Below are 24009 nucleotides of genomic sequence, written 5' to 3' on the forward strand. Positions count from 1 at the left end.
ACAGATGTTTACCTGGAAAAGACGCTAGTTGGGGATGTGCGGCTAAGGCTGTGGGTGTACCAAGTGTCCCCAAACCACCAAATTCTGAATGCCCTGAGCTGGCTGAATGTAGACCAAAGACTGGGTGGCTGACCATTGGGAAGGCACTCGACACTGTGGACAGGTTAAACGGTTGATCCCCAGCTGCTCTGAATAAATGTCCTGGGAGGGAAAAAAACACACTTAAAGTTGTACTATAAAAACAGGTGAGATTTATCTGATTTCAGCGTTCATAGTTTAAAATTTATAATAATTTCTTATCCATTAAATTTTTATTATACATTTTTTCCTTTGCATTTATGTTCTTCAAACCCTATAGAATAAGATGTTTCTAGAAACATGAAAGTACTCTAAAAATAATTAAAATGAATCGTATAACCTTATTTACTTTGAATTTTGAGATCTCAGAAAATGCCTTAAGTAAATAATTTTCACTAATTATAAAATCTGACCTGCAGAAGTGAGGCAAACTTTCTGCTAATACATGTACATTAACATACTGTCAAATTTTTCTACTGATAAGAAGGAAGATAAAAACATCCTATTAGTATAAAGTTGAAAATCAAGAAAATAAACCCAGAATCTGTCACCAGGTCATTACTCAAATTGTCATACACTCTAGGGAAAGAGTTCTTACTTTCCATGTGCCAGAATTAAGGAAGGTATGTTCTCTAACCAACATCTTTTAGGTGAAGATAGTTGATACCAAAAAGGGATTATATTCTAGGCTGATGAAGCAATATATCCAACAACATAAAGATTTAATAACTAGATTAAATAAAAAGATTTAATTTATTTCTAAGTGCATCCAAAAGTGCTTATCAATATAAAAATCATTTTGAAACTTCCTGATAGAAAGTTCACATTCAATTCAAATGTGTGAGTTTTCAATCTCTACTCTTACTCTAAAAGACTTCAAGAACTAAGTGTCATAACCCCAAGTTGAAGTGTTATACAATCAAAAAAAGAACTTATTTTTCATAGTTTGTAGGGATTTGGCAGAAGATTTGTTAATACTTGGAAATCTTCCTTTTATTTCTAGGAAAGAATTAAGCTTCCCTGGTTTGATACTATAAAAACAGAACATCAAAACCCATACTCCAGGCTACCTTAACAATTTACTGTGTGAAAGGTACTGTGCTGTGTTAAAATAAATGTAAGGCTTCCTTATTATCCCCTCTTTATATCAGACCTGACTATGCATTGCAATTTAGTTTCAGCACAATATATTTGAAATAAATTTTAAAATGTAGTTAAAAATAAGCACACTTTTTGCTATCATTTAGTTATCAACAAAACCTCTCCTCTTTGCTTTTTTATTCTCTGAAAACTAAGAGGAAGTCACCAAAGAGGTCAAAGTGTATGCTCACTGACTAAAATAAACCCTACATTCTTTACTAAAATAACACTATATTTTTATTGAAGTATTAAGATTAAAATAGATTTAATCAAAAGGTCTTGTATCAGCCTATAAGGTAAAAAGTTCTGATTGAGGGCTGAGGTCCCACTATAACAAAACAATAAGTAGATCATACAGGGAAGATCCTCAAAGTGCCTTTACAAGGCAGGCCCACAAAGAAACTGAGGGTGGAGGACAAGGGAAGGACACAAACTTGGTTATATTTTCTAAGTCAGCCAATCTTTGTTCTTTTCACCAAAGCCTAAACAGAAAATTTGTGAATTTGGTACTTTTGTGCAGAGTTCTAGACTGCATTAGCACTGAAGCTGAGTCAAAGCAAAATAGGACATGCTACTGGAAAAAAGGAGGTTACTCAAGTATCACTATTTTTAAGACTAGTGCTATGGCACCAGAAAGACTGTATAAATTTTTTTTTTTGGGGGGGGATACAAATTCTCGAAAACTTAGCTAATTTTTCTTAAAAAATGAGCCTGTAACATTAAGAACCAGTATTATTTTCACATGTGAATCCATATAAAATCCCCAGTTCTCACTAATCAATTCAACTTCCTGAATCAGATGTCCTTAATCAGATGTTTTATTTATAAACATACTATGATCAGTTACATTTCTTTCTACATTAGTTTTCTTGATAAGCAAATTGAACTGAATATTCCAGCTTCTGGGTTTTAGAATCAATTTTCATTTATATTTGAAAAAATAATAATTCTTAAATTACATTTGTCAAATATAACAAAATATTATAAAAATTCAAAACATTGAAATTATTAAGGGTCAGAAACTGAAAGAAATACTTCTACAATAGCTAACTGATTGGTAGTAAGCAGCATTCTTAGACATATAGTTAAAACATTAATTTTCTTACTGTAAAGAAGTAAATGAGCTTAAACTTTGGAGTCATATGAACAGAAAACATGAGTAATACCTAAATGAAGTTTGTCACTCTTGCAGCAGTAATTAAAAGCCAATCTTAAACAATTTGATAACAAAAAAAGTTCTTTTTTAACTGTAAACAGTGGTATCTAGAAAGAGCTGAGCAGAAAATTTCAACAAAATATGAGCTTTATTCACCATAGATTCAAATGGAAACTAAAAATTACAGTCTTGTACACAGAGTTGTATCCATGCCTGGTAAAATTACGAAGAAGTTACCTAACTCTATTTTCTTATTCTTTCTTACAAAACTCTTGTTGAAGATGATTAAAGCATAGAAAGCACTCAAGTGACAATGGAATCTATAAGGCCTATTCCTTGTTGGTAAGAAAAAAAATTCACTTTTGTATACTAAAGAAGACTAGGACCACATTATAATGATTATAGTGATACCATGCATTATTAAAAATATACATTAGAGACTTCCTCTGCTATATATGGACAGTGTTATACCACAGAAGGGAAATAATTTCATACTACATTAAATAATCTTTGCTAAATTTTTGGCCTATATAGCAAGAATCTAGAAGTCAGTGATATTACAAAAAAAGTATATCTTTCTCATAAGAGGTTCTATAATACTATATATAAATAATTTCAGTATTATTTTCCCACCACCTTTAAGAAAAAAGTTACACTTTCATGTAAAAATCTTCCAGAATTATTCTGTTCTTTATTCAACAGTTTTTAGTAATTCAGACACTTCATGAACGTATCTATTAAGTACCAGTTGTCATGTTTAGTAATTAGCATACTAGATTATAAGACATAATCCCTAGCCTCAAGGAATTCATGGTTTGAACATAATTTAAATAGTGTAAGACTGTTTTTACCCCACAATGTATTAAACAACTTAGCTAATATTTTAATATTATAAACTGGTACGTCATACAGGACTCAGTAACAGATCCTAAATACCTAAAACAATGTCTTGTACATCGTATACATACAATAAATATCTGCTGAATGAATCAATTTATTACTCATTAAGAGCAGAAGAGGCACACCCATGGGACTGATTCCCAAGGCCTTCATCAGAATAGGAGGTTATGTTGAATCTTCATTTAAACTTGCAAAGATGCGTCTCACTAGTTTCCTTTTGCCTTACTTCACCAACCCCTAGTCCTATTTTTTTTTAAATTACCATTTGGCCTTTTATTTCTCCTTGATTCCATTTAGGCCACATGTTGGAATTGATCACACAAAATTCTACCATATCCAAGATCTTACACTCTTTAAAGTTTTAGTCTAACTACAATGTCCACATTTCCATTTCCTTATTTTGCAGCATGACCTTTTGTCTCTCCCAATCTTCTACCACTCCTATGACCCTATCTATTTCCTTCTCTCTCCATTCTATCTCACCATTTCTCCTGGTTAATCTTGAAAGAAAATTCTTATACCTGTATGTCTACTTCCTCCTCGCTTCTCAGAATCTTTAATATTTGTGACAAGCCCAACCCTCCCTTCCACTTTGTCTGCAAACGGACTTAAGTTTTCCTAATCACTAGATTCCACTAACCTGTGCTCTTCTCATTCTTAACCTCTCTCTATAAATCTGGCATTGCTGATTGCCTCTTCCTTATAAAACCCATGTTCATCCTTAAGCTCCAGGTCATGGAACTATTTTGATGCTGTTCTTAACTATATTTTAAAATAATAACTACTGTTTGCTCTATTGAATTTTCTTTTCTAAATGTAAGCATTCCTAAATATTTTGTCCAACTATGTCTTTTTTCTCTTTATGCTTTATTATTCAGTCATTTCATGTGCTTCCAACTGTTTTAACTATCACTTCTATGCACATCAATTCTAAGCTAGGATTTTAACTCCTTGAAGAACAAAAACTGAATCTCATTCATACTGGTATCCCCAATATTTAGCATAATCTGAAACACAATAGGTGCTTAATAAGTGCTTAATACAACACCACTGTTGTATTTTTGGTCACATTATTTCTTCTACTTCAAACTCTCCATGTTTATATAACATGCTCAATGACTTCTTTTGCCTTTTATAATCCTAACTATCCTTTCATAATCATCTAAAAATATATTGCCAAGAAGTATTCATGAATCTCTCAGGCAGATATGTTTTGGGTCTCCTTTGAACACTCATGATAATTCACAATCTGTCTTTTATCATACCATTACTAGGGGATAAGGTTATGAAGGAAAGAGTCATTTCTTAATCATTTTTACTCTCTACAAAACACTGCATAAAACAAACTGTTAGCAGTTGCAGGGACAATACTTCATAATACCTTCTGTGGATAACTCTAAAATGGTAGTTTTCAATTCTTTGTTTCTCTCTTCTTTTAAAAAGCTATAATAACAAGGAGTCATTCTTTAAATGGTAAAAATACTTCTCACTTTTTTTCTTTGCTCCAATTATAAAAAGCATTCACAATGTTAAGCTCTTTGGGCAATTAGAAGCTGATTTAATAACATCTATGTTGTGGCTTTAATTTTCTTATACAGCAGGGGGTGCTGTTTAGATTACACCCTTGGTTCCATTGCCAGGACAATACCCTTAGCCTTCTCCAACTGTCTTGAAACTACAAGCTACTGTTCACAATGAGATTTTTGCTCATTGATTGGAGAACTCTATAACTACACTGAAAACAAAGCATATTCTGTATTAACAAAAAATCAGAGTATCTTCTTACAGGAAATAAAATACAACAAGACAAACTGGCTCTATTAAATTTATGACAACCAAATTAAATTATTTGGATGTTAGAATGCTCTAGCTTTGGAGAAATAACTTTTTTCTACATTACTACACCTAATATTAGGAAATCCTCCTAAATAAAAACCTGTCATAATTAAAATTCTTAAATTTTGCTCAGAGAAAACATTTGCAAACTGATAAATTACATCATAAAATGAAAATAGTTTTAGAAGACCATAATTATTCTTTTTTACAGATACTAAATTTCAAGGATAGTTTCAATATTATGAAGACAACTTTTTTTTAGTTTCCATTTTAATTGAAGTAACAATGTACATGTACTGCATAATAAAAAATAATATATGTCCATAAAGCCTGAATTTTCAACTTACATTATATTAAATTGAATACTTTTTAGCAGAGCTTTTCAAGTTCTACTAGCCGATCTATATATAAATGATTAAAAGCAGTTACACAAAATGCCAGTGTCTCAGCTGCAAGGCATGATAACTGCAAGCATCTTTATTAATATTAATGAACTTCATGCAAAAATACAATAAGGGTTTTTACCCCAAAAGAACAAAATAATAAAAATACTATACTAATGTCTTGAACCTAAGCTACCAATGGACAAAATCTTCTATCAATCAGGAAAAGTCTAGATAGCAAGTTAAAATGATTACAAGAAGTATGTATAAAAAGAAATAAGTATGCTAAAGCATCTAATCTTTTATAAAAAATCAAGGAGACTGCTTATAATGATAGAATTCCATATACAACTGTTTTTTGTGTGCTAAAAATGTCTTTAACCTTTCATTGCTATACTAACTGGTTGCAACATGTCTTCAAACTCTTTATCTCTAGTTCTTTAAACTGTTAGCACATTTTACAGCACTGCAAACTCAGTCTCTAGTATACAACCTGCAAAGTACGGCTAATCATCAAAAATGGTAACACATTCAAATATAGGTTATATGAGTACTTTAAAACTAGCAATAACTCATGAGTGTAATAAAGCAAAATTACTGTAAATTAAAGAAATGCTCAAATTACTGGCCCACATACTAAAATTCTTAAATATATTAATGTTTAAATATTCTGACACTCAAAATGTACAAATTCTATAAACTTGAACTTCGATTAAAGAATAAACAGAGAATTCTATAGTTAATGGTGACAGAATATTTCTCCCCAATAATCTTCATTTCATTCCTTTATTCTTATAACTTTTTCAGCTAGTTAACTTTTACATTTTAAAATTTAAAAAGCATAGTATAGAAATAAAGTCTTTATTTTTATTTTTAAGTATTTATTTTGAGATTATTTTAGAAGAGTTGCAAAAACAGTACAGAATTCCAACCTCCCCTTATGTCACATCTTATGTGACAAAAAAAACAATATTCAAAGCCAAGAAATTAACCCTGATTAATTAACTAAACTAAAGAATTTATTCAGATCTCATCAGTTTTTCCACTAATGTCCTTTTTCTATGCTAAGATCCAATCCAGGATCCCACATTGCATTTAGTTGCTGTGTCTCCTTAATTTTCTCTAATTTGTGACAGTTCCTCAGTCTTGTCTTTCATGACCTTGATACATTAAAGAGCACTGATCAGGTAGTTTGTAGAATGTCTCTCAGCGTGGGTTTGTCTGATGCTTTCTCATGATTAGAAGAGGTTATATACATTATTGGGAAGAGTAACCAATGTGTCCTTCTCAGTGCAACTTCTCTGGGGTCCATGATGTTGCTATGTGGTACTGGTGATGTTAACTTTGATCATTTGGTTAAGTTGGTATCTGCCAGGATTCTATATAAAGTTACTATTTTCCTTTCAAACAGTCTTTTTATTAGAAAACAAATCATTAAAAGTCTAGGTAGCCTTGGGAAGAAAAGCTGCTACTCTATGTAACACTGAATATGTGAACAAGTTTTTGATTCAGTTCAGCAAATGATGTATCAATTCTCAGGCAAAAGACTATTCTTGAAAGACAGGAGCTGTTCCTCTTTTACAAAAAAGCATTTTTGTTAGATCTAATAAAAGGATTTAGAGTTCATAGATTTAAATGCTAAAAATGCACTATATTTTATACATACCTCTACATTCAAACATAGAGGTACATCATTTTAGTAATGAAATAGAAAAAGGTAACTGTAAAAACAATCTCATTCTAAAATCTTATTTTACTTATGTTTCAAAAAATAAAAAGGCTTAGTTATCCCATAATGAATAAAAATTATTAAAATCAGCTTTGAAAAACACATATCTTTCATTACTACACAAACTTGTTGCAGCATGTCTTTAAGCTCTTGTTTCTAGTTCTTTAAACTATAAGCATATTTTACAGCGTTGCAAAGTCAGCCTCTAGTATACAACCTGCAAAGTATAGCTAATCATCAAAAATGGTAGCACATTCAAATAAAGGTCATATATCAATTTGCTGGGGCTACCATAACAAAGTATGATAAAATTGGGTGGCTTGGAACAACAGAAATGTATTGTCTCACAGTTTTGAAGGCTCCAAGTCTGAAATCAAGTTGTGAGCAGGGCCATGCTCCCTCTGAAGGTGCAAAGGGATGATCTGTTCCACGTTTCTCTCCTATCTTTTGGTAACCTCGGGTGTTTTCCCCATGTCTTCACATGGGCTTCTCTCTATACACATCTCTGTGTCTAAAATATCCTTTTATAAGGATACATCGTTTTGTTTTAGAGCCCACTCTAATAACTGCATTTTAATTTGATTACTTCTGTAAGGACCCTATTTCCAAATAGGTCACATTCTGAGGTACTGAGGGGATTAGGACTCCAACATGTCCTTTTTGGGAGGAAGAAACAATTTTATCCATAACCCTGAGTTTATTTTTAAGAGTCCTTAATTGATTTGAAGGCATTACCTTTCTTTAGTAATTTACTGCTAAAATTCTAAAGTAAAACTACAAAGTTCTATTCATAAAATTTAGATAAGATAATATTTTAAAAATATCTGGTGCCTTGTGATCAAGCCCTTCATTAAATAAACTCACTGGGAGGGAAAAAAAAACTAGATAGTTGAACATTCCAGGACCTTTATTTATGACTAATAGATTTCTACAATATAGACAACTCAACTAAAAAAGAAAACTGTTATAATAATTCATACTATAATATAAATACTCAAAGAAATTGAAATCAAACTTTGACATTATCTCCCAAAACAGGCCTGTCTCATTCTCTTGACGATTCTCTGCTGACTGCAAACGTTAACTTCTATCTTTTAAATTAGAAGTTCTGATTAATAACTTTGGACTTTCAGGATTTAATTTATTCAGTGCCTCTTCAGTAAGGTTAACTGATCTTCTAAGATTCCTTACTCTGTAGCTTATAATGCCCATCTCCAACTAAAATCTGCATCAACATTTGGTATTATTAGAGCAAAGCATAATACAGCCTAGAAAACTTATTAGAGTAAATTTATCATCTAATTTTCAAGTCCCATTCCTGCAAGTTCATCTCTCCTTTTCTTTCTTTCTTCAACAATTGTTTCTTAAGCATATATTTTGTGCCAGGCACTGACTGGATACATACTGAGGAAAGAAAACAGATATGATTCCTGCCTTTTAAATGTAGAAGAGACAAATAAGTAAAACACCACCACATGTATAATTATAAATTGTGAAGAACACTATGGAGGAAATTATTAGGTGCAAAATTAGATAACAGTAGAGAAATTACCTAGACATTATGAACAGAGATTTCTCTAATTAATGTCTCAGGACATTTAACCTGAGACAAAGCATGAGAAACAATCAGTCTTATGCAGATCTTCTAAGACAGAAAGAAAATATATCTGAGATCCTGAGTTGAGATTAGATCACGGAAGGTGTATCAGTTAGGTTGAAAAGTACAAACACCCAACTCAAAATGGCTGAGTGAAAAGGTAAATGTATTGGCTCACAAAACATAAAAGCCTTTAAAAAGGCTCATTTTAGATAAAGTGACTGAAAGTTTACTAAGGGCCTAATTTTTCTTTCCTCTCTTGGTTCTACTTCCTCAGACGGTCCCTTCCTTTCAGGTTTGTGGGACAAAAGTGTATCATCCTCCCTTACTAGTTCCAATAAAAATCCCCAAGTGGAATCTCTGTCTCTGATTAGTCTGACTTGCATCATGTGCCTTTCTTAACCAATCACTTAACCATCACCGTGTGGGAAATACGATATTTAGAGTATTAGATGAAAAAAAAAATTTGGTGTGGGGATCAACTTCAGGTAATGGTGTAGTAGTAGTGAAGTGGTCATCCATAGAAAATAATTACAAAAACTTGATTTAAAATAACAACAAAACTAAAGACACTGGGAAGCATCTGAAAGCAGAGAAAAGCCAGAGGCAAGTTTAATCTGGAAATGGCAATAAGAGGGGGTAAGAAGTGAGACTTTGTGGCTTTCCGGTCTGATAATGCTGTCTAAACCTCACAGCTTATAAAGATGAAACAGCAGGCTTATCAACTAAAGGTGCCAGGGGTCAGACTCCAGGGCTAAGAAAACATCAGGAAATTAGGAAATTTAAAGGGGAAATCTTGGCAGTGATCAAGCCACAGGAAAAATGAGACCCAAATTCAGAGCTTAAACTTTCTGAGTGCCTAGCTGTAAGTATACTGTGCATGATTCGGGGAGGACTCCAAGAGCATCACAACAATATAGCTGGCAGAGAACATAGAGAAAAACAGAGCTATACACAGCAGATCTGTGAGTTTGATGTATTTCTTAACTGAGTGCATACTTTAACTATGATTAGCTTAGGCAGCAGAAAGCCTAAAGTGTCAGAGAACAGAGTCCAAAGCTGGCAGAGCAGCTGGAAATCAGGGGGTAATGTTAGAACAAGGAAACCACAGAGAGAAAGAGACTCATCTCTGCCAGGTACTTGGCTGACCCAGCAATTTTCACAGGCACAGCGGAGACCCACAGGGGAATAGTCTAAAAAAAGCAGCAGTGGGAAGTGAAAAAACAGAGCACAGATTATCATGCTTATATTTTTTGGACCACAGTAAAGCTAAAATGTAATCAATTAAAAAAGCTGAATGTTAAATTACTGACTTTTAAACAAGTTATTAGTCAAAGAAGAATTCACAAAAGAAAACAGAAATATTTTTACTAGAATTATAATGAAGTTAAAACATATCAGAATTTGTGGGATGCAGCTATAGTAGTAATTTAAAGGGAAATTTATAGCATTAAATGCATATATAAGAAAAAGAAAAAGGTCCAACATAAATGATCTAAGCTTTCCCTTTAAAAAATAAGGAGAACAGAAGATGAAATCACACCCATGGAAAACCAGAAGGAAATAATAAATGACAGAAATCAATGAAACAGAATATTGGAAAAAAGTCAATGAAATCAAAAGCTAGTTTATCAAAAAGATTAATAAAACTTATAAAGCTCTAGTCAAAAGGAAAAAGAGAAAAGGCATAAATTACTATTATTAGTAATGAAAGAGAAGTTATCACTATAAATCCTACAGACATTCAACGGATAAGGTACTATTTGGAGCAACATTGTATCCATAAATTTAATGACTTCGATGAAATAGGAATTCTTTGAAAAACATCAACTACCAAAACTCACTCACAAAGAAAAAAAGATAACTTAAATAGTTTTATATTTCTATTTTAAAGTTGAATTCACGATTTAATATCTTCCAAACAACAACACTTAAAAAAACTACAACCACCACCTTCCCAGCCCCAAAGACTTTGTAGTGGAGTCTACCAAACTTTTAGAGAAGAAATATCAATTTGACACAAACTCTTTCCTTAAAAAAGGTTTTCAAGAAGGAAGGACTGGTCGACTGTGTCAGTTCTTCAGAGAGGCTGAGTGAGATGAGGATAGAAAAGTGACATTGGTGTGGGTTGAGATAGACATGAAAGACAAGGAAAAGGAGAAAGCACATGCAGCTCCCTATTTTGAGAAGTTTGGTTATAAAGGGAGGGGGAAAAAAAGGTAACATCCAGAAAAGTATTTGGGGTGAAAAAAGGAAGGGCTTTTGGTATGTATTATTTAAGATGGGGGATACTAAGAGCATGCTTTTATACTAATGGACATGATCCAATAAATAGAGAAAAATTAATGATACGGTATAAAAGGAATGGAGTCCTTGCAAAGTCTTTTATAATCTTGAAAAAGGAAATGATAGGTATTTGCTATTGTGAAGTTAAGAGCCATATCATTTTGAGTAAGGCACTTATTCTATTTGGTTTAATTTATATTATTATATACAATAGTATATCAAAAGAGATTTCTGGTAAGTATACATGAGCTATGAGATACACTAATGAAGTTTTGTTTTTTTTTTTCGGAAGAAAAGAACCATGGAAATTGGAATAAGGCTCATGGATAGATATTACAAGTGTATTATAATACAAAGGTGGGGAGATTTGGCAGGAGGCTAACACCAGATGAGCTCAAATGGATAGATAAATGGCTCATTTAACATTTGTTCCAACCTCATTTTAGTATACCTTCCTGTGGCGCAGAAGCTGGGAAGCTGAAAAGTACATTTACCAGTCTCTCTTGCATCCCGGATTCTGGATATAATTTAGATTCTGCCAGTCAGATGTATTTGGCACTGATGGATTAACTGAGTGAAGCTGGCAGACGGTAGCACATGAAGTGTCCTTTTTGCTGGTGCAGATCTAGAAGGCAGCACAGAACAGCCCTGGAGACAGTTATGTCAGTGGTTCCTGATCACTCGGATTGTAGCTGAGGTGGTATGATCCACAGAGCCATCAGTTAGAACAGTGGTGTCCTGACTGAACTAAAGGTACTTTCCTCAAGCAGGTCAATTCAACAGTAATGCTCTGAAATCATTCATGGGGGCCAGGGGCCAGCTCCTCAAAAATTTTATAAGTTTTACAATACTAATTCCTTGTATTAAATCTTTCTGCTTAAAACAGCATTAGTGGTTTATGTTATCTCCAGTGTGAACTCACTGATACATCAACCAACAACCCTACCTGGTGATAGTTCCAAAGCCAAAAAGTCAATTCAGTCTGTCACGACTGGCCTGATATCTGATAACCACACACTTTTCAAAGTAATATTAAATGAGAGGTAAGTGAAGTCTTCAAAATATAGATGGATGCATAACCTTGGAGGTAGAGGAGAATTTCTCAGAAAAGTAAAAAACATAACCATAAATAAAAATACTGATAAATCAGACTACATTAAAATTGGAAGTTCTATTCAAAAGACAATATAGAATTAAAAAAGACATATAATGTGTAAAAGCTATCTCCCACAAAAATAACTGAAAAAAGGACCAGTATCCAAAATATAAAAAGAACTCACAAATCTGTAAGAAAAATATTACAACTCAGTAGAAACATGCACCAAAACTGTAAACAATCACTTCAAAAAAAGGAAACCCAAAAGACTACAAACTTATTAAAAGGCAACTTAATGGACACTATTTCATATTCATCATTGACAAAAATCAAAAAGTCTGACAATGACAAGTGTCAACACAGATGATAAGCATCAGGAATTATACAGCTGATAAGAAAATAAATTGGTACTACTGGTAAAGCTGAAGATATCTTCAGAAATGTATGCATTAAGACCCATGTATAATGATGGTAATAACATATTTTGTAATTGGCAAAAGTTGGAAACAACTCAAATATTTATCAGGAGTAGTGTGGCTATATATACATGGATACATATTCCATTCAAATGTCACACGCAAAAGGATAAACAGGCCTTTTACCCTTTAAAATGTATTATTCCTCCACATTTTTCATTACATCACCCTTTTCCCAGTTATCCAGATCACATTGGGCTTCTCTCTCTCTAAACATCACTTTGTCCAAATTCAATCATTATAACCCATAAGAATCTACTCGTAAAATATCTCTGGAACCTTGTTTCTTTCTTCATCTCCAGTAACTCCTTAATTTTGGCCCTTATCATTTCTTACCCAGATAAATATAAGAACCTTCTAAAGATCTTTGCCTCTAGTTCCATCCTCATTGCAAACTGATGCTCTATATGCTGCTAGAGCTATAATTTTCAAAGCATGAAAACCTTTTCACTTGATCAAGTATGAATAAAAATAATGGTTCAAATTTACTAGGCACTTACTATATGTCAGGCATTATCTCATTTATCCTTATAAAATGAGTATTATTATATTTATTTTTTAAATGAGGCAGCCAAAGCTCAGAAAGGGGTAATTGACCCAAATTCACATAGCTAATAAGTGGACACGCCAAGATTCAATTTCAGGGCCTTTCAATTATGAAGTTCTTGCTTTTAATCAATACATCATTCTGTCTACACTCCTAAGCACATGGCACATGAAGTTCTAAATGATCTGACCTTAGCCTACTCCCCAGCTTGACCTTCTGTCCCTCAGTTCCACTTAGCCATAGCAGACACTGAGTATCCAGTATCTGGATAGTTTTCTCCTTATTCCTTACTAACAACCTCTATTTTCTTTAGGATGGCAATATGCTTAGCTACAAACTGGCCTTCCTTGAAGCTGAGAGTACCATTTATATAGTTATGACAAAGGAGATGTAAGTGGAAATCTCTGGATTGGGTTTCTGGGAAAGCTCTTATTTAAAAGGGGCCAAAATAAGCTAGCATATAACTTTTGTCCTCTTCCACTCCACCTTCTTCCTGGAAAACAGTGCTGTAAGTGGATCAGCCTGTAACAGCCATAAGATACACACATGAGCATGAAAGTCCCATACCTTAGAAAGACAGGGTATAAAAATTAGGAGCCTAGGTCCATGATGACATTAACCACCTCAGGACTGCCTGTCTATGGACTGGTGTGTTTATCTGCCATGTGTTCCTATTCACAGTTAATCACTGTTATAACTGACACATACCCTAAGTTGAGGCCTTACTGACCAACATGCAATTTCCTCAATATACCATGATTTGGCACACTTCTGCAGAGTTAGGTCTACAATTAAGATAAATATATAAATCAGTCTCTAACTTTAAAAGGAAAGTAGACATACTCCAGCTGTAACCAGAGAAGCTTTAAACAGTTCATCAGTTTTATACATTCAGGATTTTTACAAGCATTAGTTTGAAGGGTTCTACCTGAAAAAATGGATTGAAAACCTCTGCTCTATGGCACAGTTTAACTATCACTGAAATTTCTCAAAGTTCTACATTTGTATTAGGTCAAATGACCACAAATCTCAAACAAATCTCTGTAAAGTTTAACTGAGAAACTATGCTTAAATACTATTTTTTAAACTTTTACTCAGAGACAATATGTGAAATGATGTCTGAAAATCTGCATATATATATATATAGAGAGAGAGAGAGAGAGTGCATCATGTGGCCTTTTATACAAAGGTTCTGGTGGTATATTCCCCACACCACTCAGGGCCAGAAAAAGTTTTCCCTGAGGAACTGATATGTTTACTGGCAGTAGTATGTGAGCCATGTAACCCATTATGTTTTCTTTTTATTCTTAGCAGCTAATTAAGTTCTTTGTTCAATATCCATGGCTTTCTTCAGCTAATACTTTTATACTTTTTAAAGCCTATCTTTTGATATTTTAGTTAATTGTTTTGTTTATTGTGCCAATATATTTATTGAAAGCTGTCCCAAATTTATTTAGTAGGCAAGTTATTTTTTAAAAATTATACTTTAAAGGTAAAAGAACTATAACTATCCTGATAAGACCAAGACTTATTATATATAGATAGCCTTAGATTAATCAATCTATATTGCAGTGTTATTTTCCATCCAAGTTACTGTAATAAACTTAAAGGTGTGTTGTAAGAGGCAATCCTCCAAGATCCCTGTATGCCGTTGCTGGATATGCCAAGAATGCAAGGCCTTGACCACTCTCTAAAAATGGGCCATTTCTCACAACAGTATTTGCAGGGCGCAACCCTGATGGATGAGGTGACATTTCCTTCCAGGCAAAGAGTGGTTTTACTTTCACTTATAAAAGCAGCCAGATGCCTAAGCTCAGTACTCTTTGGCTGTAACACAAACTCACTATATGTATAAGATCCCACTGGGCCCCTCTGTGTTGCCCCATGGGACTTGGGAGACATGGGGAGCCAATGCCAACATGATGCTTATGCTATTTGCTATGCCATAGTAAGAAAATCTCTGACCCAGGAGTCTCATGCCTTCTGCCAGCATTATGATAGTAACAGGCTAACTTGTAGGTAGGTATAATCCCAGACCCTGACAAGGTGTTGACTCAAAATAAATTAACTGATCATTCAACGTTCGAAAGCAGGTTGGAATTAAATCCTTTGTAACTCAGAGGAATTCCTATAGATAAATCATTAATGAAGAGGACAGAAAAAGGCCAATTAAAATACCTGCTTAAAACAACAGAATGTCCTCAAAGGGGCCATTAAAGAATTGTCGAGGTTTTGACATTTTAAAGATGAAATTTCTGTTTTATTGTCTCTATACATTAAAAGACATTGAGGAGATTCAAATTGTTTAAGATAAAAAAGCCAGGTCCTTCATCACTGTATCATTTCACTTTTAAAAGAAGAGAAATCAGACAATGAATGGGCCAAAAACAATGAATCAAATTTCATTCAGTGTAAGTGTCTACACATAAAAACTCTACAACCTTTTTTACTGGCAAATAAATATAAAAACTAATTACTTTTTAGATTAGGAAATTTCTTATGATATTTAGCAACAAAGCATACCCCACCCATCTGCAACTCCCAAATACCACTAACCAAAAATAGTGCCCAACATCTGACTAATCAGAATCGTAAGCAATTCAAATGCCATTTGCAATTTTAACTCTGAAAACTAAGTGAGAAATAGGTGACAGTAAAGTATCCAGAAAATTCAAGGCTCTGTACACAAGGATTGAAACCTTCAACATAAAAAAGGACATTTCTGTAGAAACACTATATATTTTAAAGACCAATTCAGAAGTAAATACAAAATGAGAAAGCAGTTTGGGAGAACACAATGAAAGGAGCTAACAACAAAGGAAAGGATAAGAGTTATAAAAAGCATGAAAGAATAATTACAACAGTACAGCTGTGTGCAGTCATTTAGACAAAGTAACTTAAGGTAAAATGCCAACTGTGGCATCACTATTTTTCAACACAGCATATCATCAAAGGCATTCATCATTTTATATATAGCCATCATCTTGTGCACAAGGGAAGTACGGATGAAGTTGTTAAATGACTTAACCAAGATTGTACAGGATGCAGGAGAAAAGAGATTTTATTTACTTTCTAAGAAATGTAATGCTATTTTTTTTAGTTATTTTGTAATCGTAAAGAAAATGTTAGAAAATTGTTTTGATAAAATAATGACAAAACGACATCCTTCTTGTCATTCCATTGATTAGAAGAAATCAAAATAATTCAACAAATACATATTTAACAATTTGCTAGGGAATTTTGCTAGCAGACATTCCATATTTATGCATCTTATTTACCCACAATTATAAAACTAACTTTGGAAAAGTGAAATATCATTTAGTTTTAATGCTTACACATATGAAATAATCTGTAAGATAAAATATATTTAATATTAAAAATCTTCCTAGTGATAAAGGAATGAGTTAATCAAGTTTAGGTTTAAAAAAAAAAAGATGTATTCTACCAAATAAACAATTCAATCTGGGCAAAAAGTGATGGGGGGGGTAATTAAAAATATCTTCTACATAAAACCAAAATTGAGGATATTTTCACTTCTGAAATAAAGTTTGTGAACTAGGGTAGTTGGGATTTCACAAAGGTCATTTCAAATACTGGAAGCAAATTTAAGGCAAAGGGTCCATGGCATTGGGACCTAATCTTACTACTGAGGATTCCTTTGTATTTCTTTACTCCCTCATGGGCCTACTGTTTTAAAACATTTTGCATGTATTAATTTATTAATTAAAATGGTCAATGTAAGACATGAAAATGAAACTCTCAAAGAGAGCTTGTTATAAGCCTGAAAAACATGGAATAGCCAGTGCTATCCCAGTGAGCTGATAAAATCCAGAAAATGCAGACACCAAATGTTTAACTTAGCCATTGTTCAACAGTTCAACGGAGATAATGAGAACATTTTATTCAGAGCTCAGTAAAACACTATGAATGCAAATCAGTAAAAGGATGGTATTCTAAAACTGAGTTAGTAAAAGGTATTCACCACACGGGTTGATTGTAGAGCTAAGTGAAGCAGCTCCAGTGGAAAGGCCGCCTTTTGAAACTGATGAAGCCACAGAAGGTATAGAAGATGGAGTTGGTGTAGTAGAGGAGGCTGTTGAGGATGGTAACCGTTCTCCAGACTCCATATCTACGAGAGGGAAAAAAATGTTAATTTTCAGTATTAAATGGTGGTATCATGCAAAAGAATTAAACATATTTAAAATAAGTCCGGCTTTTAGAAATACTTTTTAAAAATATGAAATAAGTTTAGAGATACATGTTCTTCAGAAAGATAAAATATGGAATAAATAAAAGCAATATAATGAGAAATATCAATTTATGAAATAAGTTTTTGTTAAGTATACCAAATCTTCTAATAGATTTACAGTTTCCTTATATAAAAAAATTAATAGTCATTTGAATATAATAATTTACACAAATGTATGTTGTCACAACCTTTTACCATACATATTAACTTCTTTTTCTTCTTAAATCACCTCATATCACGTACATGATAATACCCATATTATCTTAATGAATCAAGAAAACACTACCATATCTGAGTGGACTGTAAACCTGTCTTCTAAATCCAGATAACAATATACTTGTAGTTCTTAAGCATCCAAGAATCTGACCTGGTAATCCTCAATACAGTGAATCTTCACTCAAAAGACACATATATTTTAGAGTTTTTTTTACTAGAGTCAAGTTTGAACTATGGCTTCAAAATGGCCTTAGTATGGTCCATTTATAATAACCACTCCAAGCATCTTAATAAATTTGCATAACTATTTGGGTACAACCTTATATTGGTCTTACTATAATAGTTAAAAATTAAAATCTAGAATAGAAATTATATTAAAAATTTAAAATACTAAAAATCTAGAATAGTAATGGATGAAGGAGGTCAAAAGGTACAAACTTTCAGTTACAAAGCAAATAAGTCATGGGATGTAATGTACAGCATGATAAATATTGTTAATAATACTTTATTGTACACTTGAAAGTTGCTAAGAGACTAGATCTTAAAAGTTTTCATCACAGGAAAATAATGTGTTAACTGTGTGGAAATGGATATTAACTGGACTTACTATGGTGTTCATTTCACAACATATGCAAATATTAAAATCATTATGTTGTACACTCGAAATTAGTATGTTACATGTCAGTTTTATCTCACAAAAGTTTTTTAATCTAGGAAAGTTATGGTCATTTTAATACTCTGCATACACTAATCTCACAATTAAGCAAGGAATTTGTGAAGTTCATAGTTACTTTAAGGAGTACACATATATAGAAAGAAACAAATAAGATATTACTCATTTATAAATGAACTTATGATCAACCATAAGTAAACCTGGACCATTTAAATAATCTAACCATAAAAAGACTTTTGTATGAAATTCTATAACCACTTCAACAATTTCTATACATTTTCTAAGAAAATAACTTGTTTTCATTTAAAAATATTGGCCAATTAAAATAATTCACGGTTAATGTCTCAATGTTGATTGAACCCATATGGTATATAGATAAATATGGTAAAGGTAGTCTCAGGTTGACACAACAGCATCATTAATAAGGCAATTTCAATGAGTTTTCTAATCATAAACAATTCAAAAACTTCTCTCCATATTCTGGCAGTGTTGTGAACCACCTCTATAGATAATGGTACTCCTATAGTGAGTATATCCATATTTTCAAAGAATTTTTTTTTCTCTTTATCAACATCCAATATGGAAAGGCATGTTGATACTGATGGCTACATGGAATGAATAATTAAAAGGCAGCTTTTACAGATACTATAAAAATCCTAGAGGAAAACATAAGCAGAACACTCTTTGACATAAATCGCAGCAATACTTTTTTTGAACCAGCTCCTGAAGTAATGGAAATAAAAGCAAAAATAAACAAATGGGACCTAATTAAACTTAAAACCTTTTGCACAGCTAAGATATCATCAACAAAACAAAAAAGACAACCTACAGAATGAGAGAAAATATTTGCAAATGATGTGACCAACAAGGGACTAATTTCCAAAATATACAAACAGCTTATACAGCTTAATATCCAAAAACAAAACAAAACAAGACAAAAAACAAAAACAAAAAAAGCAAGCAAACCAATCAAAAAGTGGGCAGAAGACCTAAATAGACATTTCTCCAAAGAAGACATCCAGATGGCCAACAGGCACATGAAAAGATGCTCAACTTCACTAATTATTAGAGAAATGCAAATCAAAACTACAGTGAGGTATTACCTCACACCAGTAAGAAGGATCATCATTAAAAAGTCCACAGAGGGAAGGGTACAGCTTAAGTGGCAGAGCACGTGTTTGGCATGCATGAGGTTCTGCGTTCAAACACCAGTACCTCTTCCAAAAATAAATAAATAAACCTAATTACCATCCCCCTCCAAAAACAAAACAAAACAAAACAAAAGGTGAATAAAAATTTTTTAAAATCCACATATAATAATTGCTGGAGAGAGTGTAGAGAAAAGAGAATCCTCCTAGACTATTGTTGGGAATATTAATTGGTGCAACCACATGGAGGACAGTCAGGAGGTTCCTTAAAAAACTAAAAATAGAGTTACCATATGATCCAGCAATCGCACTCCTGAGTATATATCCAGAGAAAACTACAATTCAAAAATACACATGCACTCCAATGTTCAAAGCAACACTATTCACAATACCCAAGACAAGGAAACAACCCAAATATCCATCAACAGATGAATGGATAAAGATGTGGTGTATATACATACATACACACACACACACAAACACACACATATACACACAATGGAATACTACTCAGCCATAAAAAAGAATGAAATAATGCCACTTGCAGCAACATGGATGGACCTAGAGATTATCATATTAAGTGAAGTAAGTCAGTCAGAGAAAGACAAAGATCATATGATGTCGCCGGAAATAGACTCACAGACACAGAAAATAAACTGTGGTTACCAGGGTGGAAGGGAGGATAGATTAAGAGTTTGGGATTAACAGATACATATTACTGTATATAAAATACATAAACAACAAGAACCTATTGTTATAGCACAGGGAACTACATTCAATTTCTTGTAATGAGTTGTAAAGAAAAAGAAACTGAAAAAAAAATGTATGTATGTATAACAATCACTTTGCTGTAAACCTGAAACTAACACTATAAATTGACTATAGTTCAATAAAAAATAAGAATTTAAGAAATGGCCAATAGGCACATGAAAAAATGTTCAATATTGCTAATTATCAGAGAAATGCAAATCAAAACTACAGTAAGGTATCACTTCACACCTATCAGAATGGCCATTATGAAAAAGTCTACAAATGGTAAATGCTGGAGAGGGTATGAAGAACAGGGAATCCTCTTACACTGTTGGTGGGAATATAAAAGAGTATGGAGATTCCTTAAAAAAATTAAAACAGACTTACCATATGATCCACCAATCCCACTTCTAGGCATATGTCCAAAGGGAACTCTAATTCAAGAAGATACATGCACCTCAATGTTCATAGCAGCACTATCTACAATAGCCAAGACATTGAAACAAACTAAATGTCCATGGACAGATGACTAGATAAAGAAGTTGTGGTACAGTTATACAATGGAATACTACTCAGCCATAAAAAAGAATAAAATCATGCCACTTGTAGCAACATGGATGGACCAGGAGATCATGATACTAAGTGAAGTAAGCCAGAAACAGAAAGATAAATATCATATGATATCACTTGTATGTGGAACCTAAAAAAAAAAGACACACATGAACTTATTTACAAAACAGAAACAGATTCACAGATATAGTAAAGAAACTTATGGTTACCAGGGGGAAATGGGGGCATGAAGAGATAAATTGGGAGTTTGAGATTTGCAGATACTAACTACTATACATAAAATAAATAAACAACATATTTCTACTATAAAGCACAAGAACTATATTCAATACCTTGTAGTAACCTATAATGAAAAAGAAAATGAAAATGAATATATGAATGTTTATGTATGGCTGAAACATTATGCTGTATACCAGAAATTGATGCAACATTGTAAACTGACTAGACTTCAATAAAAAATAACATTTTATTTATAAGATATTTATCTTTATGAGCAAGATGAGAGTTTTTCTATTCCCTAGGTTAATTTGTATGAAATTGGACTAATTTATTCCTTGAATGTTACATAACCTCATTGACTAAACCATCTGGGGAAAAAAGCAGGTTTTAGGTCAACAAACAATTACTAAAAAGCTTTGAGACACATGGCAGTCTGATGGCAAGGTACATGACTGACAACTTTCTCTATAAAGTATCTTCACCAAGTCTCATTTCACTAAGTACAAAAACTGTATTTACAAAAAAATACAAAAACATAGAGTTTACAGGAAATGCTGTTTTTTAAAAATTTATAGCTAGTAACCTGTCTCAAAGAATTCTCAAATATACTATTTAAATGTATTTGGGGGCTTTTCAATGATTTTATTTTTTCATGTTTAAAATTAAATTTATTTTAAATTTACGTATAATTGACCTACAACACTGTATGAATTCTAGGTGCATACATAGTGATTCAATATTTCTATACATTACAAAACGATCACCATGAAAAGTCTAATTACCATCTGTCACCATATAAAGATATTATTGACTATATTCCCCATGCTGTACATTTCATTCTTGTGATTCATTTATTTCATAACTAGAAGTTTGTAAATGTATTTTTAATAATGAAAGGTTTTTTTTTTTTAAATTTGCCTTTGTACTTTACAGCAAAATTATTTGGGCTATAATATAGATAAGCACTTTAGCTGAGTAACTGGCATATAAGAGCCCAATGGATAGAAGTCATTACTTTTTTCTAGGATAAGTTATGAAATCTAGGTATATTTCTTTCTGTTGATGTTAACTTGACTCAGGACTCAAATAAGGAAAACCCACAAAGCATAATGAGCAGTTTCTAAATATTGCTCATTGGAGATTACTCTATCTGGAAATACTTATTAAAAACATACATATACTTGGATCTTCCAATCTAATTTTGAGACTCTATTTTATAGAAATAAAGTACCGGTAGTTTATTATAACATTGTTTAAAGATAAAATAAAATCTAAACCTGGCAGCAACGAAAGGCAGAACTAGAGCTAGTAGTATGAAGTTAGGGGGCTTTTTTAGTTTCAGTAAAAGTGCAATTTTCTCTCTTATTCTTGTTGCCCTTGTTGTTCATTTAAGTGGGAAGAAATTTAATTCTTCTTTAAAAAAAACCTGCTTATACAGCCATTTTCCTTAGAAGTTCTATTACATATATTATTCATGTATTATTTTATTTCAACTATTTTTATCTTAGATATTTATTTTTTGGAAGGGAGAGGTAATTAGGTTTATTTATTTGATGGCAGTACTGGGGACTGAACCCAGGACCCTGTTCATGCTAAGCATGCACTCTACTACTGAGCTATAGCCCCTCCCCCACAACACCGATCTTAGATACTTTCAGCCAGTTTGATCTGTTAGGTGTCTGAGTTTCTTCGTATATGTGAAGTACTCTTCTCTTACACTGGCCTTAAATTAAAAAATTTTTTAATGTTTTAACAGGTATTTCTTAGTTCCAGTACACCAAAATTTGGTCAACTATTCCATATTCATCTGACACATAATCTTCTCTTCATTTTAAAGAAGTTTAACAAATCTACACTAGCCTTCACTATTCTAGAATGAATATTGTTTTATGCTTGAATTAACACAGATTGGCTCTTCAAATTTTTGTTTTTAAGCTAAATATTACTGAATTCAGATTTTATTTACTATTGTCACCTGCTAAGCACAAACAGCTCTGGAAAGCATCCTAGCATTCAACTTGAAAGTTAAAAGGTAGAAAAGCAATGTCTTTATAATTGTGAAAAATCCACAAAACAATCATTGGCTTGCCATATTGTAGGAACTAGTCAATGAAGAAAGTTTAAAATACATGTGTGTACCAAGGGATGCTAAAAGCACTAGGTGGAAGTCTGAGGAGAAACAAGGTATTTGCATAGTATCCAAGTATCTTCTCTAAGACATTTACTAATTACAATGGGCAAGAGTAACTTCACAGTAGAGAAAAGGATATCACCTATAATAAAACATATGAATATCATGTATCCTCTGATGCCCTTAGAAGAGCATATCACCTCTCTGTGGTATTATTGGCAATGAAATATAACCTTAGTTGAATCATGAGAAAACATCAGACAAACCCAAATTGAGAGATCATATACAAAATAATTGACTAGTATTCATCAAGTGTCAAGGTTACGAAAGAAAAGGAAAGACTGAGGAACTGCCATAGGTTGAAGACTAAGGAGGTACAACAACTAAATGTAATGTGGGATCAGATTGGATTTTGAAACACAAAAAGGACATTAATGGAAAAACTCTCATATGTAGTCATATATGTAAAATTCATATATGTAGTTTATGGTTAATAGTATTATACTGATGTTAATTTTTCTGATTTTTATAATTTTAATAATTGCACTGTGATTATATAAATTAATAAAATTAGGCAAAGCTGGGTAAAAAAATAAGTGAATGTTCTATATTTGTTTTGTAACTGTTTTTTAAGTCTAAAATTACTTCAAAATAAAAAGTAAGGAAAACAAAAAACCCACAAAGTCTGGCATATGGTAAGCACTCAAAAAATATATATATATATGCATTGGGATTGAAGAGTGTAAATTTAAACCTTGAAGACATGAGATAGAGGTTACATGGTATCAGCAAGACATCTGAGAACAAAAGTTATCTGGGTTCAGAAACT

The 24009-nt window shown here is 32.6% G+C and overlaps 1 protein-coding gene across 23 annotated transcripts in view; it reads right to left on the reverse strand.

Moving 5' to 3' along the window:
• BAZ2B (bromodomain adjacent to zinc finger domain 2B) overlaps nt 1–24009 on the reverse strand; it is a 290545-nt gene that overhangs the window by 106917 nt on the left and 159619 nt on the right. For 20 of the 23 annotated variants that reach the window (XM_064484824.1, XM_031451503.2, XM_031451491.2 and 17 more), the window contains 2 exons: nt 17207–17353; nt 13–201 (listed from right to left, as the gene is read on the reverse strand). In XM_064484824.1, coding sequence (XP_064340894.1) covers nt 13–201; nt 17207–17351 — 334 coding nt within the window. In that variant the 5' untranslated portion in view covers nt 17352–17353. The remainder of the gene's footprint in view (nt 1–12; nt 202–17206; nt 17354–24009) is intronic. The other 3 variants (XM_031451501.2, XM_064484829.1, XM_031451500.2) reach the window with 1 other exon arrangement.

The sequence above is a fragment of the Camelus dromedarius genome, chromosome 4 (genome assembly GCF_036321535.1).
Source record: "Camelus dromedarius isolate mCamDro1 chromosome 4, mCamDro1.pat, whole genome shotgun sequence".
Taxonomy (NCBI): Eukaryota; Metazoa; Chordata; class Mammalia; order Artiodactyla; family Camelidae; genus Camelus; species Camelus dromedarius.